This window comes from Seriola lalandi, unplaced genomic scaffold (assembly GCF_002814215.2).
Source record: "Seriola lalandi dorsalis isolate HSWRI2012SDOR001 ecotype SW California unplaced genomic scaffold, Sedor1 jcf7180002054824, whole genome shotgun sequence".
Lineage (NCBI taxonomy): Eukaryota > Metazoa > Chordata > Actinopteri > Carangiformes > Carangidae > Seriola > Seriola lalandi.
The window spans coordinates 711,234-727,264 of NW_019525377.1; the positions used below are offsets into that span (position 1 = coordinate 711,234).

The following is a 16,031-nucleotide window of genomic DNA, read 5'->3' on the forward strand; positions in this document are numbered from 1 at the left end:
CAAATGAAGGTAACTGCCAACTGACTATAGCCTACATGTAGAAAATACAAATTATGCTGTAAACGGCAAATGGACTGAATGATTACAATAAACTCAATGGTAAATAAATTACACCAGAAATAACAATATTAATGGCTATTTCCCCCGTACAGTACTAATAGAACTCAATTCATTTGCCGCTTCAATCAGAGAGACTGAGATGAAATGACACCAAGTTGAAGTTATAAATGTAAATAATGTTACACTAAACTTCATCCAAGATTCGGGGCTTTTTGGAAAGAGCCCCACAAGCCGCCCCCCTGCTTTTGATTTTAGGCAGGTAAATAAACATACTGGGGTTTTTTTATACTGGCATGTCATGCGTATCAAATCACGCGTGCATATTTATCTACTTATATTATTTAAATATCCTGCCATTCTTGGTGTAAATATAAACTGTGGAAATTACTTTGGTATTGTTTGAATTATTTCAATTAATTGTGGATTTGTGCAAATTTAGCATTTTTAACATTTTTATATTCTCGTCTGTGGTCTGCACAATATTTTATGCAATGACGTAATCCCATGCCTTTTATTTTGAAAACACTCTATCCGGATATGGCGTTTGGCATTTGGCATGCGCATGTTATCGAGGAAGAAAAGCACCAGTGTTTAACCGACGGCATAAAAGTGTAAACATTAGCAGCCTGGGCTACTTCTGTGTGTCGGTAGGATGGAAATATAAGGTAAACACCATCTTGACCATGTCTACTTTTTGTCAGATAGTTGTCACTGCTAACAATATCAGCACATGACGTTTCGGAAAGCGCTGACGTTAACTTAGTTAATGTTAGCATTACAGTTTATGATATCCAGCCCGTGGTTTCTGACCTGATGCTGTGAGACAGATTGACTCTCAAGCGGCCACAGTTAGCCTGGACATTTTGGCTAACAAATGAATGCCCTAATTTTGTTGCTAACTCTCGTTTTTCTTTGGTTGAATGGATTCACTTTAACGTTATGCATTTGCTTTGTGATCGGAATCGCCAGTGGATACCTTGCCACGGGGCTAGCGATAGCACATAGCGTTCCCAGGCGTTTAATATTAGCTAGCTTGTTGATTTTTTTCCAAGTCTGTACAAATACATTTAGCCTCGCAACTACGTGTTCCGTCTATGTAGCTAAAGCATTTCTGCTACAACCTAATTGAAACCAATTTTTTGTCCCACTATCGGGAAATGTGATTAGCTAACTGATTAGCAGACTGCGTATCCGGATCTGGCTATCTACTGAAATAGCTAACCACAAGCAGTTTACATATCTAAGCCACTTGTTAGTCACGCGAAGAATGTAGCTGGCTTGAAACGAATAACTCACAAGGAGCGACTATGTATAAACATTATATGATGTGATGTGACTTACACTGAGGATATTTAGACACAAAGCTGATGTTAACATTAGATGAACATGTAAGCCGCAGTTTAACTGATCCCGTGCAACAGTGTCCGCTCTGCCTTCTTGGTCTCCTACTAATTAATCCTGATCTGTGACATGGTTAATAATGTGTAATGTTATCTGAAAACTGTGGACTTGGGAATCAGCAGTCAGAGTTCAGCAGCTAGTTGAGGACAAACTGCTTTCAATGTCAAATGGGAAAATTATTTAAGTATTAGTTTCTGTGGGGATGATGTAGCGGAAAGGGTTTTACATCATATGAGGGGTCATGCTATCCAAACTTAACAGTTGAGTGTAACTAGGAAATGCACAGAGTCAACAGTGTATTAGTATCTTTAAAATGTATGGCAGGCCAATACAACTGCCTTCTTATACATACTACCTTGCTTGTAGTGAATAATGTTTTTGATTGTTTATTGTTTTCTAACAGAGAAGTACAGGTCTGTGGTTATTTGTGAGGCTGTAGTTAGTAATGGTGTTGTGGTGTTACACAATGTCCACCCCCATTTACATACATGATGGGAAACTGATGAGCAGAAATGTTATCACAGCTATTTATAGTCTCAAAATGACCACGGAGTTTATTAAACACTTGTTTGACACTGTCAGTAAAATCCGTACACTATAAACTTTATGAAGGCAGGGTTTATTGCAGTAGATTATACAGCCGTGTCTGAAAAAAACACAGAAACTGGTGACTCGGTGTAAGCAAACAGATCAATCTGACATCTTTGTGAGAAATAGCTACAGATCAAATTCAGTAGGTAGCAGGACAGGATACTATAATATCTTCAAAAGAAGATATCATAGTTTTTTTGTCAGCAGGCTGAATGTTTTTCAAAAGGAATCATAAGGTATCATTAGAAACTTTAAGGACCTGATTTTGTTTTGTCGGCTTTGTAGGTTAACCTCAAGGTGTTGGACCAAACATTGTTCTTCAGTGCATGGAAGCAAAGCCAATGCGCAGGTAGGTTTTCAAGTATGGAGGAATGTGTGCTCCTTCCTTCCTCCTTTATGTCACCACAACCACAAATATCCACTATAGTAATGAAATTTGGTCAGAGGAAGTCAGAGGAAAATATTAAAAGATCTTGTGTGAACCCTGCATGACTCGGCGACACTCGTCACCCAAAAAAGTTTGTGCAAGAGTCGGACAACTCCCTGCTATACAGTTTCCCCTTGATCCTCTTGAAGACCAGTCATTGGGGGTTCTATAAAGAATTCCCCACACCTCCCAACTCCCAGAGGACTGGGTGGATCTGACCACAGCTCTATTGCTTCACTTTGGCTTTTAATTTAAGCCTGTGGTCAATGTCAGTCCTCTGACAGGTTGATGTTTTGATGGAGAGTTAGGTAAACGAACGATGTTGAGCAGGAAATCCAAACAGTTCTTTTTATAGTGTGGGCTCGGTTAAAAAATAAAACTAGTGCCCTCACATTGATGGGAACCACCAACCCAGGTCCACAACTCAAAAATAAAAACTGCACTGAATGGATTACCAGATGTACTTTTAGGGAAAATGGACAAGTTACTGGGGAAAAGAGATGGATGTTGTGATTTGTTGGAAAATTCTAAGCTCATTTTGGAAGTTAATCAGTTATTTACCTCCTTCTTTCTTCTGTATTTAAAACAGTGTAATTTTCACTTTAATTCAGTATGGGTCTGGCAGGCTCCCTACTGTGAGATGAATATGTAACATTCTGGGTTTACTGCCTTAAAGGACCCGTGTGTAGGGTTAATGTGCATCTATTGGCAGAAATTAATTATAATATTCAGATTTATGTTTTCATTTGTGTATAATGAACACTTCATATCCACATAGGAAGCGGGACTTTTGCACTACGATGTTACCTGTAGGCCACCGTAAGTTCTCCTACGCGCTTGGAAAGAGAGGGGTGAGGGAAGGGTCATCAGTTGGTTGCAATCTGCAACCTCACCACTAGATGCCACTAAATCGTACACATTGGTCCTAAGAGATAGCTGTAGTGCACTCGCCCCACACACAGAGTGACCCACAGGATGTTGATGTGTGAAACAGGACGACAGCATGTGATAACACACAAACCTCTTTTTAGATGATCCAAAAACTAGTAAATGACTCCAAAACTATTTCCCTCAAAATCTGCACACACAATGACTGAGATCCCGGAAAACATATTTGATATAAATAGCAGAATTTGACATCTCAATATTATTAAGGGTTGATGTTTGAAATAATATATCTGACGTTTATAATATAATGTTCTGATAACTTGAATTCCCACTGTGCTAGACCTGCCATAGTTGATATAATGTAACAGCATAATTTACAGTGGTTTTGGGAGAACTGCGTGCAAATTTTCTATCTGGTATAGTTGAGTAAAGGACCGTCTGTTAATAGAGGTATAGCCTTAGGGTTCACATCAAGATGAGGGTAAGCTTCCCTGCTCTCTGCCACTTCAACCCAAAATTAGAACTGCTTTGGACATGCTTTGTGATGCTCTTAGGCCAAACTCTAATGCTGCCTCTCTTATGCTTTCATCTCATACTTCAGGCCCTGAACACTGTTCTCCATATCAGCCCACATGTTTGCCTCTTCTCCTGAACCGATGAAGGAGTGAAACAGCAAAGACTTGCACCTTTTTAAAGCCTGAGCCGTGTTGGTCCAGAGCATTTATTTGCAAGTTTTCATTTTTAAACAACACAATACTAATGTTTTAACTTGGGAAGAGTTTAGAAATCAATATTTCACCCACGGTTTTCATTCTGGGCGTGCTTGACATTGCTATCGATCACAGTCCAGATTTTTTCAGTGGGGTTCAGGTGTGGAAATAGGGCTGGCCATGACAGGGTCTTGATCTGGTGGTCCTCCATCCACAGCTTGATTGACCTGGCTGTGTAACATGGAGCACTGCCCTGCTGGAAAAACCAATCCTCAGAGCTGGGAACATTGTCAGACCAGGAGGAAGCATGTTTTTCTTCCAGGATAATCTTGTACCTGCCTTGATTCATGTGTCCTTTCAAGTCTGCTCGACCTTGTTCTGATATACTGTATATATTTGAATATAGCACGTGTTTTTTTTGTTTTGTTTTTTTTTTTTTTGTATTTACAACAAAGTCAGGCTTGACAAAAATACCAGTTTGGATTTGGCTAACAAATTAACCATTTGCATTTTCCTGTTGTAAAATCCAGTTTGAGAGACAGTTTTCTTTTGTTTAGCTGAACTTAAAGACAACAACAAACAAAACATCCCTTTCTCCTTTCATGTCTCTCCTCACATGCTTTTTGTTGCCACTGCGTTCAGAGTAAACATGAATGCTAACAACACCAACTCACCTGACTACACACAAACTTTTGACTATATATTTACTCGCTTTATTGTTGCCCATCTGGTTAATGTTAAGGGCCACCAGCGCACGCCAAGACGCCACTGGAATGGACATCACCAGCCGCTGTACTCTGGGGGACCCCAACAAACTCCCTGAAGGGGTCCCCCAGCCTGCACGCATGCCCTACGTCTCAGACAAACACCCACGACAGACCCTGGAGGTGATCAACCTGTTGAGAAAACACCGGGAGCTCTGTGACGTGGTGCTGGTGGTGGGTGCCAAGAAGATTTACGCTCATCGTGTCATCCTGTCGGCCTGCAGCCCCTACTTCAGGTACCCAGAGACGCATTGTATTCGTTAGTTAAAGATAAATATATCTGTAAATTAACCCACTGGCCAATGAATTAACATCAAAGTGCAAGGTGGACTGACTGTAAGGATATTGTGTGTCTGCACAGGGCCATGTTTACTGGAGAGCTGGCAGAAAGCAGGCAGACTGAGGTCGTTATCCGAGACATCGATGAGAGAGCCATGGAGCTGCTCATTGACTTTGCCTACACCTCACAGGTAACAGCAGTACCACAGAACAGTGCTTTATTGATATTTGGCATCAGAGACTGATGATGTGTGGTTTGTGCCAATGCTATTCGCATTTGAACAAATACTAACAAGAGAGGGAGCTTTTTTTTAAAAATCTGCTTCAAGTCGGTGAAAGAAAGATGAGAAGTTTGAATTTATTTAAGCATATCTTTATTTATGGCTCGGGGCAGCAAGCGGGGTTAATGGGGCTTCCAAATATTTTTGTAGTGTAAATGTCTGTTTTTAACCTTTTTAAACGACATGGACAAATTATACATTGTTTTAAAGATCCGAGTCTCCTGATTCTGTCTTTGCTTTTTTTCATGCCAATAAAGGCAAAGCTCAAAAATTTTGATTCCTACCATCTTTGTGCTCATGTAACTTTGGTTCAGACATTTTGGTTGTAAAATGTAAAGAGTTACCTTTCAAAGGAGATACGTATTGTGTATTATTCCTGTTAAATAAAATAAAATCATAATTGCACAAGTCTTCACATGCTTTAATATGATGCACTTAAATCGTCACTGATACAGCCAGTTGTTTTAGTAGAATTTCGATTTTTTTTTCTCTGTAGTCGGGTTAGGTGTAACAAGTGATTTCAGGTTAAGTAAATAAATGGGGTCGATACAGTCTAAATGCTGGGTTTCTTATCAGAAAACATACAGTATCTTGAAAAAGAACTTTTCAGATAACAAGGTACTTTAATTGAAAAGTTCCAATTAGGAGAAGGATACAGCAACATATCCCTCCAGGTCGTCTGTGTGTCAGTGTGAGGAGGCCATCAAGAGGCCTGTGGGGACAGTGAGAAGCTGCTGCAGCAGCGTTGCCCTTTGTTTAAACTGTTGGTGTAACGTAAAGTATATGTGACGAGTGTTGTGTCCTGCCCTCCCCGCTCCCAGGTGACTGTAGAGGAGGGGAACGTTCAGACGCTGCTCCCTGCAGCCTGCCTCCTCCAGCTGGCTGAGATCCAGGAGGCCTGCTGTGAGTTTCTGAAAAGGCAGCTGGATCCATCAAATTGTCTGGGCATCAGGGCCTTCGCTGACACGCACTCCTGCCGCGAGCTGCTCCGCATTGCAGACAAGTTCACCCAGCACAATTTTCAGGAGGTAAGAATGTAGATATATGAGAAGAACTGTACACAGTCCCTTCAATTTCTAAAGAAGCCACATGTAGCACTGTGCTACAGAAATGACGCAGGTAAGTTTAGAAATGCTCCGTAATGAGAACACGATACAGGTATTTATTTTACAGCTAGGAGTCAGAGCTTTACTTTTCATGCTTTTTGTAAAAAACATGTAAGAAACTTAAACTTACAGACAGCATGTGGAATCAAACGTGTCGGTGTTTATATACTATGTTTCGTCATCATTGCACAGTTGACTTTTTCCAGGCCTCAGGATGTGTGCACACAGTAACTAATATGGTTGTTGATGTGTTTCTGTGTGTTTGACACTATAGTTACACTGCGGCTTGTAAACATGGAAAAAGTCCAGACAGTGTATTGACTCATGATTATAAACATCACTTGGAGGCATGTGACTTTTGAAGCTTGTGCTTGAGCAGCACAGAAGAAGGAAGCATCACATTTCGAAGAGGTTCAGAGCCTCACAGTGTGTTGCTTTTCAAAATAAATGTAAGCTGGATTTTTTTTAAAAAGAAAAAGTGACGACACACTCCTCTCTGTTTCAGTTCTACTTTGTATTTTTGTACAAACATTTTCCCATGTGCAGCTAGTTATAGTTTTAGCTGGACTGCAACAGTGGGGGCCAGTCCTGTAAATGTATATGTCTGTTGCCATCTGACTGAAGTGACTGTGGTTCTCGTAAACAACTTTGGGAGGAAAAAAAAAAGCAACTAGCGACAAATCTAGCAACGTTTTGGACAAAGCTTATCTACTTTACTAGTTTCCAGTACTGTCCTGCAAATGGCTTGGAGGTGACTGCTGGTTACCATGTTGTCTTAATGGGCTTTGTTTCAGTCTCTAGTTCATACTGGTTTCATTGTCTGACAACAGCAATAGAAAAACAGGTCGACGAGAACAGCTTTATTGTGAAGCGGTCAGAAGTCTGACTGTTTATTAGATCTAGGCCATAGTCAAAATCCAAAAAATAATGAAAAAAATCTTTGTGAAACCAGCCCCCTGAAATAATAAATTCAGTCAAAGTTCCCCTCAGTCTGGCTGGAACATGGGCAACTTTCAGGGATGTCTCACAAGTCAAACAGCTGTCGGCACCATTTTACAACTATTATCATCGAGACAAACGGCTACATCTGGAGGACGGTTTCAATCGTGACACTCTCTGTCAATCGATTGTTGATTATTAATGTTGGTGACAGGCATATTGTCTAAATTGACTGGTAGAACTTAAAACGTAGAACAAATGCCATAAACAACAACTGTGTTTCAGTCAGTCCTACAACTGAGCCGTCATTCAAAATTTCAAAATACCAGCAAACTATATAAGATGCAACCATTATTGATGTTTTTAATTACACCTGTGTATTTCCTGCCACTACTTGTCAAGATGTCCGCCATTAGAACAGTCTCTTGTGAATCATCAGTCAGGTGTGTGCAGTGCATCCCTGACATGTATGTACATTTTAAACATTTGGGAGTTGTGTGAAAATTTGCATTTAAGTCAAAAGATTCAAATAGAAAGATCATTCACAGTGACACAGGTTCTGCTTTCTTTACTTAACACCACATGGTTTGTAGTAGGTGGTTTTCAGGTGTCAGGGGAATAAATGCTGTGTCATAAGTGCAGCACTGGATGGTTATGAATTTGATTTACTGATTTTATCTGTAGAGAATTTGAATGTACTGTTTCTCTCTTTGTGGCAGAGCTGCTCACTAACTCGTCTACTCTGCTGTTGTAGGTGATGGAAAGTGAGGAGTTCATGCTGCTGCCCGCAAATCAGCTGATCGACATCATTTCCAGCGATGAGCTCAACGTGCGGAGCGAGGAGCAGGTTTTTAATGCTGTGATGGCGTGGGTGAAATACAGCATCCAGGAGCGCAGACCACAGCTACCGCAGGTTTGTTGTTGAAGAACACATCCTAACACGACCGTTACAGCTACCGCAGCAAGTACGGTAATCAGTGTACGAGCCGTGCTTTAACTCTGAACATTATTACTGCTGTAGCTAAAGGACACTTCTGCTCCACAGGTCCTGCAGCACGTCCGTCTGCCGCTGCTCAGTCCTAAATTTCTCGTGGGCACTGTGGGTTCAGATCCTCTCATCAAGAGTGACGAGGAGTGCAGGTTGGTGCCGTTTGTGTACATAAAAGTCGTCAAACATTCAAAAAATTTTTTGGGGGGAAACTGGTGATTGTGCAGATATAAATCCCCGAATTTTCTTGTTTCCTAAACTTTAATCCTTTAAATTTAAAGGAATGGTCTAGTTGGAAAAATATCTGAGAGGCGGAAAGAAGAGACATCAGCCTTTATTTTACATTCATTTTACATGCTGATATGGTGATAATATGTAACTTAATTTATGATTGACATCATTGATATCGTATACTTGTTTTTCTGCTGCTTCAGAGACCTGGTTGATGAGGCTAAGAATTACCTGCTGCTGCCACAGGAGCGGCCGCTGATGCAGGGCCCCAGAACACGGCCGAGGAAACCCATCCGCTGTGGAGAGGTACTTTTCGCAGGTCGGTACCATCAGTCACTGAAATGAATACCCAAAAATATTCATTATTTTCACTATGTATACACTGCTGCCGGTGCGAGGGAAAAGTGTAAAAAGTGAGTCATGTTTCGTTGTCCTGTAGTTGGCGGCTGGTGCAGCGGAGACGCCATTTCCAGCGTGGAGCGTTATGATCCTCAGACCAACGAGTGGCGGATGGTCGCGTCGATGAGTAAACGGCGGTGTGGAGTCGGCGTCAGTGTTCTGGATGACTTGCTGTATGCGGTGGGAGGTCACGATGGATCCTCATATCTCAACTCTGTGGAGAGGTATGGCCTGATCACTGGAGTTTTTACTTCCGTCTTCACTCCCTCCGTTCTTTATTACTCACATTTCTAAAAAGTAAAATGTTGACTTTTTCTCTGTTGCATTTTCCTGTTGTACAGATATGATCCTAAGACCAACCAGTGGAGCAGTGATGTGGCTCCCACGAGCACTTGTCGCACCAGTGTGGGCGTGGCTGTTCTCGGTGGTTATCTGTACGCTGTAGGAGGACAGGATGGAGTTTCCTGTCTCAACATTGTGGAAAGGTATCAGTCAGCTGATGTCTTGGCTCAGCTTTAATTCTTTCATCAGTTTCAATGTTGAACATGAAACATGCGTTTGGGCTCTACATGTTTAGCTTCACCATTCAACTCACCAGACTTGCACCAACGTCACATACAGATATAATACTCGTAATAATTATGTATTAACTCCTTTATTTTGACTTCAAATGTGAAAATAGTTCTGTGTAATCAGACATCATCCTTCCCATCCTTCAGATACGATCCTAAGGAAAACAAATGGACTCGCGTGGCGTCCATGAGCACCAGGCGACTGGGTGTAGCTGTGGCTGTGCTGGGGGGATTTCTGTATGCTGTGGGAGGGTCTGATGGGACGTCACCATTAAATACAGGTATGGAACTCAATTACGAGAAAATACAATAACGAACACTCAGTTGTAACAATGATGGCGAGAAATGAGAAGGAAGCTGTTGGCATGTTTCAACAAGGAGATGTCACGTTTCTCTTTTCCTTAGTGGAACGCTACAACCCCCAAGAGAACCGCTGGCACACTGTATCTCCGATGGGGACCAGGAGGAAGCACCTGGGCTGTGCGGTCTACCAGGATATGATTTACTCTGTTGGAGGGAGAGACGACACCACAGAGCTGAGCAGTGCAGAGCGATACAACCCCCGGACCAACCAGTGGTCTCCTGTAGTGGCCATGACTTCCAGACGGAGCGGGGTGAGTGTGTGCTGGGAGTTTGTGGTGTTGTGATGTAATCCATAGTTTATGAATGAATTGAATTAAATCTGTTAAATGTGTTGGTTCAGTTGCCATTGATCCTGGGAAATTCTTTAACCTGTGTTTGAGGCTGAAGTGTAATTGTACCTGCAGGTGGGCTTGGCTGTGGTGAACGGTCAGCTCATGGCAGTAGGAGGCTTTGATGGGACGACGTATCTCAAAACTATAGAAGTCTACGACCCCGATGCCAACACATGGAGGTATGTGGCACTAAAGAAATAGTACCAGTAAATCTGGATAGAAAGCAAATATCTAAATATAAACATTATTATAGTCATAATGAATTAATTACACACTTAGAATAATATGTGATTTATCGTAAAAGTTTGCAGTTTATATGATGCCTGTCGGCATTTTTCCCATATTGCATCAGTTGCAATTAGCTGGTCTGTAAAAATCCAACAAAAAACTAAACAAAAAGAAACAGACAAAGTAAGTCTGTAGTTAGACGACATATTGAAAGTGTGGGAAACTGTGATACTTCCTGTATCACAAAGCACATTCTACACAAACATGTTTATGAAGTCTGAAAAACGAACATTAAGAGTTAGGGCGAATGGATTTGGCAGCAGAATCAATTTCTAGAAACAACTCCCACATTCGTCTGAATAACCTGCGTAACCTCAACAGTTTTGTAAGAAGTACTTTGTATTTCTTTCAAAAATAAAAATACATTCACAGATTATCTATAGATTATCCAAAGTAACAGCTACACCCTTTTACAGACATTTAGTTTGTGAATTTTTTGCTTAGACTGTAATGTCAAGATAAATCCTAAAGCATATTGATACTGCATCATTGTTGACCGCTATGAATGGACAAATATTGGATATATTGCTGCAAAAAAACATCACTGCAGCCTGATTAGCATCATTAAAAATCATAAACCCGTCTTTGCAATAAAAGTGAAGAGTACATACACACATTTAGAAGTAAACTGTTACATCAAAAATATTCTGAAAGTTACAGGGAAAGCCACGACAAAGCAACTCTTTATCTAGATTAAGTGATATTAATTAATTAATTAATCTTGAGTGCAGCTTTATCTGTCTGTCCATCAACAGTCAGTCTCCACAGTCTCACTCCTCTTCTTCTTCTGTTCTGCCATTTGACTTTCGCCCTCTTTTCCAGGTTGTACGGGGGGATGAACTACCGCCGGCTAGGTGGAGGGGTGGGTGTCATTAAAATGACTCATTGTGAATCCCACATATGGTAACACCAACCCCCCACCCATCCACTCATACACTCACTTCTCATCACGTTGCAATGGTATGCCTCTTTTCACCAACTCTTGTGCCTCCAAAAAGAGACGCTGTCCAGTCACACGAGGATGAGAAAAAACGTGGAGGGGGGGGGGAGTGAGGCTGACGGAGGAACAAACTTTTGAACTCTAGTTGACCCCCGACCCACTCTGAGGTGATCAGCTCTGGTTGTCTTCGATTGACCGTGGTCACCGTGACGTGCACTGAGAGTCAACCGAGAGCCATGAAGCTTCCAGTTAGAAGAGGACGGTCCTTCTCCTGTGACCTCTGCAGGTTTCATCCTGCGGGCTTCTCGCTCTGGGACATTTGAATGAAATGGAACTAAACTTGATTGAGTTTGCTGTTGGGGAAGATTATTTTACGTTTCTGCGGTTTAAGAATTTCAAAAGCATCGGGTCACTGGACGAGGGCTTTCTCGGTCTTTCCAACTGTGAGAGCCTCCATCACCTTCCCCTGTCTTTAAAAATGCCACACCCCACCCCCCAAATTCTGGCGAGTGACGACTGCCCTGAATGAGTTAAGAAACAGAAGGCAGAGCGGAAAACCTTCGGTTTATTGTGTGAGGTCGATTTTGTTTCCTGGAGACACAACATTGCATACCGACTGCCCTCTCATTCTGTCTCTACTTGGCTTTAGGCTTAGAAGCATACATCTCAACTATGGCTGCTGTGTCTCTGGGCCTCATGTGTAGCATTAATTAGTAGAAAACTGTCAGGTAGTTTCCTTTTTTGCATTTACGCTGTCAGTTGGATACCCAGAGATTTTATCTCTTGTTGCCACAAGGGGGAGTGATTCTCAGCGGGAGGATATGTACGAGGAGGTCACTGCTACTCAGAACTCACTGTCACCGAATGGGACTGCTGCACTTTCCGGGAGGCTGCTGTAGCTGCTTGTTATCTTCAATGTTTAAAGATTTCAGTTCAGATGGTCAAAGCGTAGTTCATGGAATTCACCATGTAGCCTGTTCGTCACCATAACCCTTCAGTGGAAAGAACTCGGACACCAAAGTCATCCAAACGCGGCGCTGGTTTGTTGTCGGGTCTGAATCCTAAATGCCTCTGTTTTCTTAAAACGAATCTGATCGTCTTCATACAAGCACACACACAAGTGTTTGTACCCTTTCTACATGGCAACACTTTGATGCCACCTGTCATTACCTCCACCTGGCTGCATCACACTGTTTTTTGTGTTGTGTGATGTAGGGGGGAAAAAAAGAGCCTACTTTCACTGTGAAGTGGTTGATCGTGTCAAGATTGTCTGTTTCAGAAAGTTAGAAAAACTGTCCCCTGGATTCTGCCATTGGAAAAGGGGATCGGAGACCATGTCGGACGATCTGACAAACGCTTGGTGCGTTTGATCGTATGTCCCAGTCTGACCTCAGAAGTGGAAAAAATGTGAACTTCTAGGAGCTTGAAAGGAAAATGCTGGTGATATTTGTATTTTTGTTGTCAACAAAGTCCATGAAAAAGACCAAAACCAACAAGATGTTTATCTTTCAGTGCTTTACAACTTACTAACTTTAACCCAAGTCCATTCATTCATCTTGAAGACCTTAATTTTACAAAACAGACAGCGAGTATCACTCAAACAGGAGGAAATTGTGTATTTTTGGGGGACCGCTCTCACCTGCAGATTAATCCACACATGAGTATTTGTTGTAGCAGGACTGTGTGTATGGCTGACTACATTGTGTGTGTGTTCGTGGTAATGGAGGAATATGTAAATCAGTGCAACACTGTGGCCCATTGCTGTGTTTTTAAGAGTTTTTGGACACCAGTGAAGCTCTGACACATCTGAATAACACCCATCAAGTTTTGGCGTCACACACAATATTTGCGTATTAATTGTTGGTTTTTGGACTTTTCATGGAATTTGTCGACAGGAGGAAAAATACACAATAAAATCAGACAGATCTTTTGTAGTAATTTAAAAAGAACCCCTAATGCTATCAGTTTAGTTCTGGAGATAAGAAGATTGAATATAATACAAACACGCTGCTTTAAAACACCTGTCACCATACAAAAGGAGACCGTTTGTTTACAGCCTAGGACATAAAATCACTCAGTTGTTGATGTGTTTGCATTGAATATTGATCCACTGTGGACACAGATGAGGATACAGGTGTCAAGAAACGAGTTCAGTCACATCAAAAAAAATTATATCATGTAAATATTTCACAAGTTTTGTTCAGAAATGTTGATAGAAACTGTTGGACTCATGATTTAGTAGTTTTTCAGTATTTAAAATGTGAAGATTTCAGTTTTCTTATCAAACACAGTTCATGTGATCGGATTCATTTTACATGCTTCACACTTGCAACATCAAAATCTCCTGTAACAACAAACCCAAAACGGTAGAGAGAGAAACAAGTGGCCTATCGACCAATGCAGCAAAGCATATTTATATTAAAGAAGTAATCATATTAACATAATTCTTAACTGTATATGCATTGATTAATGAGCTACTTCTGTAGGAGTAATCGATGTGATATTATTTGTTTTAGTTCACACAGCCACAGGGTTTAGAGACACGGGGCCTCCTTGTTCTGCAGCCACAGTTTCCCATGTTGTTGTTTTCTAATGTCCTCATATGCGGCACGTAATGTCGCCACCTGCTGGAGGACAGTTGTAGTGCAGTACTGGTATGGATAATGAAGAGATCCTCTGCAGTTTTCTTAGTGGTCCCTGGTTGCGTAACTGATCTCAGCTCAGTGTGAAACAGACACAGTTTGAGGATACGGTGGTTGGGGTTAATCTCATAATTTATTGCACTGTAATTGGAAATGTATTTTAGATTGTATCTTTTTTTTTTTCTTAAATGTATTTTATATGGGTGTTCAAATTTCCAGATATTTGGGGGGGGGGGTCTAAAATGATGAATCGGACATGTCAGGCCTCACTGATGATGGGGTTTTTTCATAGATGCAACACTACATGTTTTGACTTTGTGTCACACAGTTTATCACAGTTCTGCACTTTAAATTGTGTGTTGAACAAATGCATTGAGTTAGAAAGCAGGACCTAACCTGAATACTGGTGTTAATGTTCAATAACGTGGCAAATCTAGATTTAGCTGGTTTTAATTCAAGTCACAGGATCACTGCTAGGCTCATAATGTATTTGCTGTATGCAAATGTTCATGTTGAATATGTTTATGCTTTTGGATATTTTGCTGTTACATACGTTGATGTTCACATGTAGAATCTGATCATTTCATGCAATTTTTTTTTTTTTTGTTAAACTCAAACATTGATGCAACATGTTACATAATGATTGTGATAAATGTCCATCAAATAGAGGAAATATAGTCACCCCTTTGTTGAACAAAAAATGATGCAGTCTTTCCAGCTCCCAAAATCTCCCAAGTATATGTTGCTATTTTTCACTGCCACAGAAATATGAGGAGATCCCACTCAGTTACGAGTGTTATTGCGATACATGTTATTGCTTTGGTCCCAGGCGCCGGGTTAGTGTCTGTATTTTTTACACAATGTCAACTGGGCAAAGAAAACACCTTGTTTCCAACTTCCTGACTGCATTTTTCAGAGAATACAATTTCCTGCTTTCATTTCCTTGTGCTATTTTTCCTCAGCATCTTCAACTCTAGTCTTAATTTTCTTACAACTCTGGTTATTTGTTGTGTTGACTGGATCGTTTTAGACCAAAGCAGTAAAACTGTATTTGGCTTTCAAACTGAGTGAGTTTCCCCTTTTAATCATGTGAGCTGCTAACGATGCATCGTGACTGTGATGAACCGAAATCGACCGACTTCAGTCAGTAGCCTATATTTAAATATCTTGTTTTGAGTCGCCTCTGTGCAGTCTTTCCAACACATGACCCAAACATGGTTGTGATCTATGGTGTTTTTTTTTGTTTTTGTGAATCAAAGCAGCCATCTCTCAGCTGCGATCACTGCAGCAGCTCTGGACCATGTTCACTATGACAAGGATTAAACTTTTCCCCTGGAAAACAATCTGTCTGTTTCTTCATGAGAGCTAATACTGTTGTCATGAACAAATAAGAGTTACAGTTTAGTTTCTCAAATGATTTCAGTTTAGTTAAAGAAAATGAAAAGTGTCTGCAGGATACACAAATTGACATTTGCAGGAGACTTTTACATATTCTCCATAGCATTCCTACAAGGCTTGCCTGTTATCATCATCATAGAAATTTGCTTTATATTGAGAGTTAAATTATACAACCACATTATATGAATATGTACATGACAGACAGCAGACACACCGTCAAACATCCACACAGAATATGAAAGAGAGGGTAACTATGCACACAAGTCTCTGCCACTTCTCTCTGCTTCTCTTTCAGCACCATTTTTTTTACTTTCCTCCATCTCTTTATCCTTTTACTGTCTTTAAATTTACTCCGAGCCAGTGGCTGCACACGATTCTTCACTGAACAATCTCCTGCACACTGCATCTGTCCCGGCAGACATACCCTCACTC

The 16,031-nt window shown here is 41.0% G+C and overlaps 1 protein-coding gene across 1 annotated transcript; it reads left to right on the forward strand.

The window, feature by feature from the left end:
* Positions 1 to 602: 602 nt before the first annotated feature.
* klhl20 (kelch-like family member 20) lies at positions 603 to 15,544 on the forward strand. Its single transcript, XM_023426269.2, has 14 exons — positions 603 to 725; positions 2,338 to 2,401; positions 4,820 to 5,077; positions 5,203 to 5,311; positions 6,223 to 6,429; positions 8,201 to 8,359; positions 8,492 to 8,586; positions 8,869 to 8,984; positions 9,105 to 9,288; positions 9,406 to 9,549; positions 9,784 to 9,917; positions 10,042 to 10,250; positions 10,404 to 10,510; positions 11,442 to 15,544. Exons 2-14 carry the CDS (start codon positions 2,379 to 2,381, stop codon positions 11,524 to 11,526), a joined length of 1,830 nt encoding a protein of 609 aa, XP_023282037.1. The 5' UTR covers positions 603 to 725; positions 2,338 to 2,378; the 3' UTR covers positions 11,527 to 15,544.
* Positions 15,545 to 16,031: the final 487 nt, after the last annotated feature.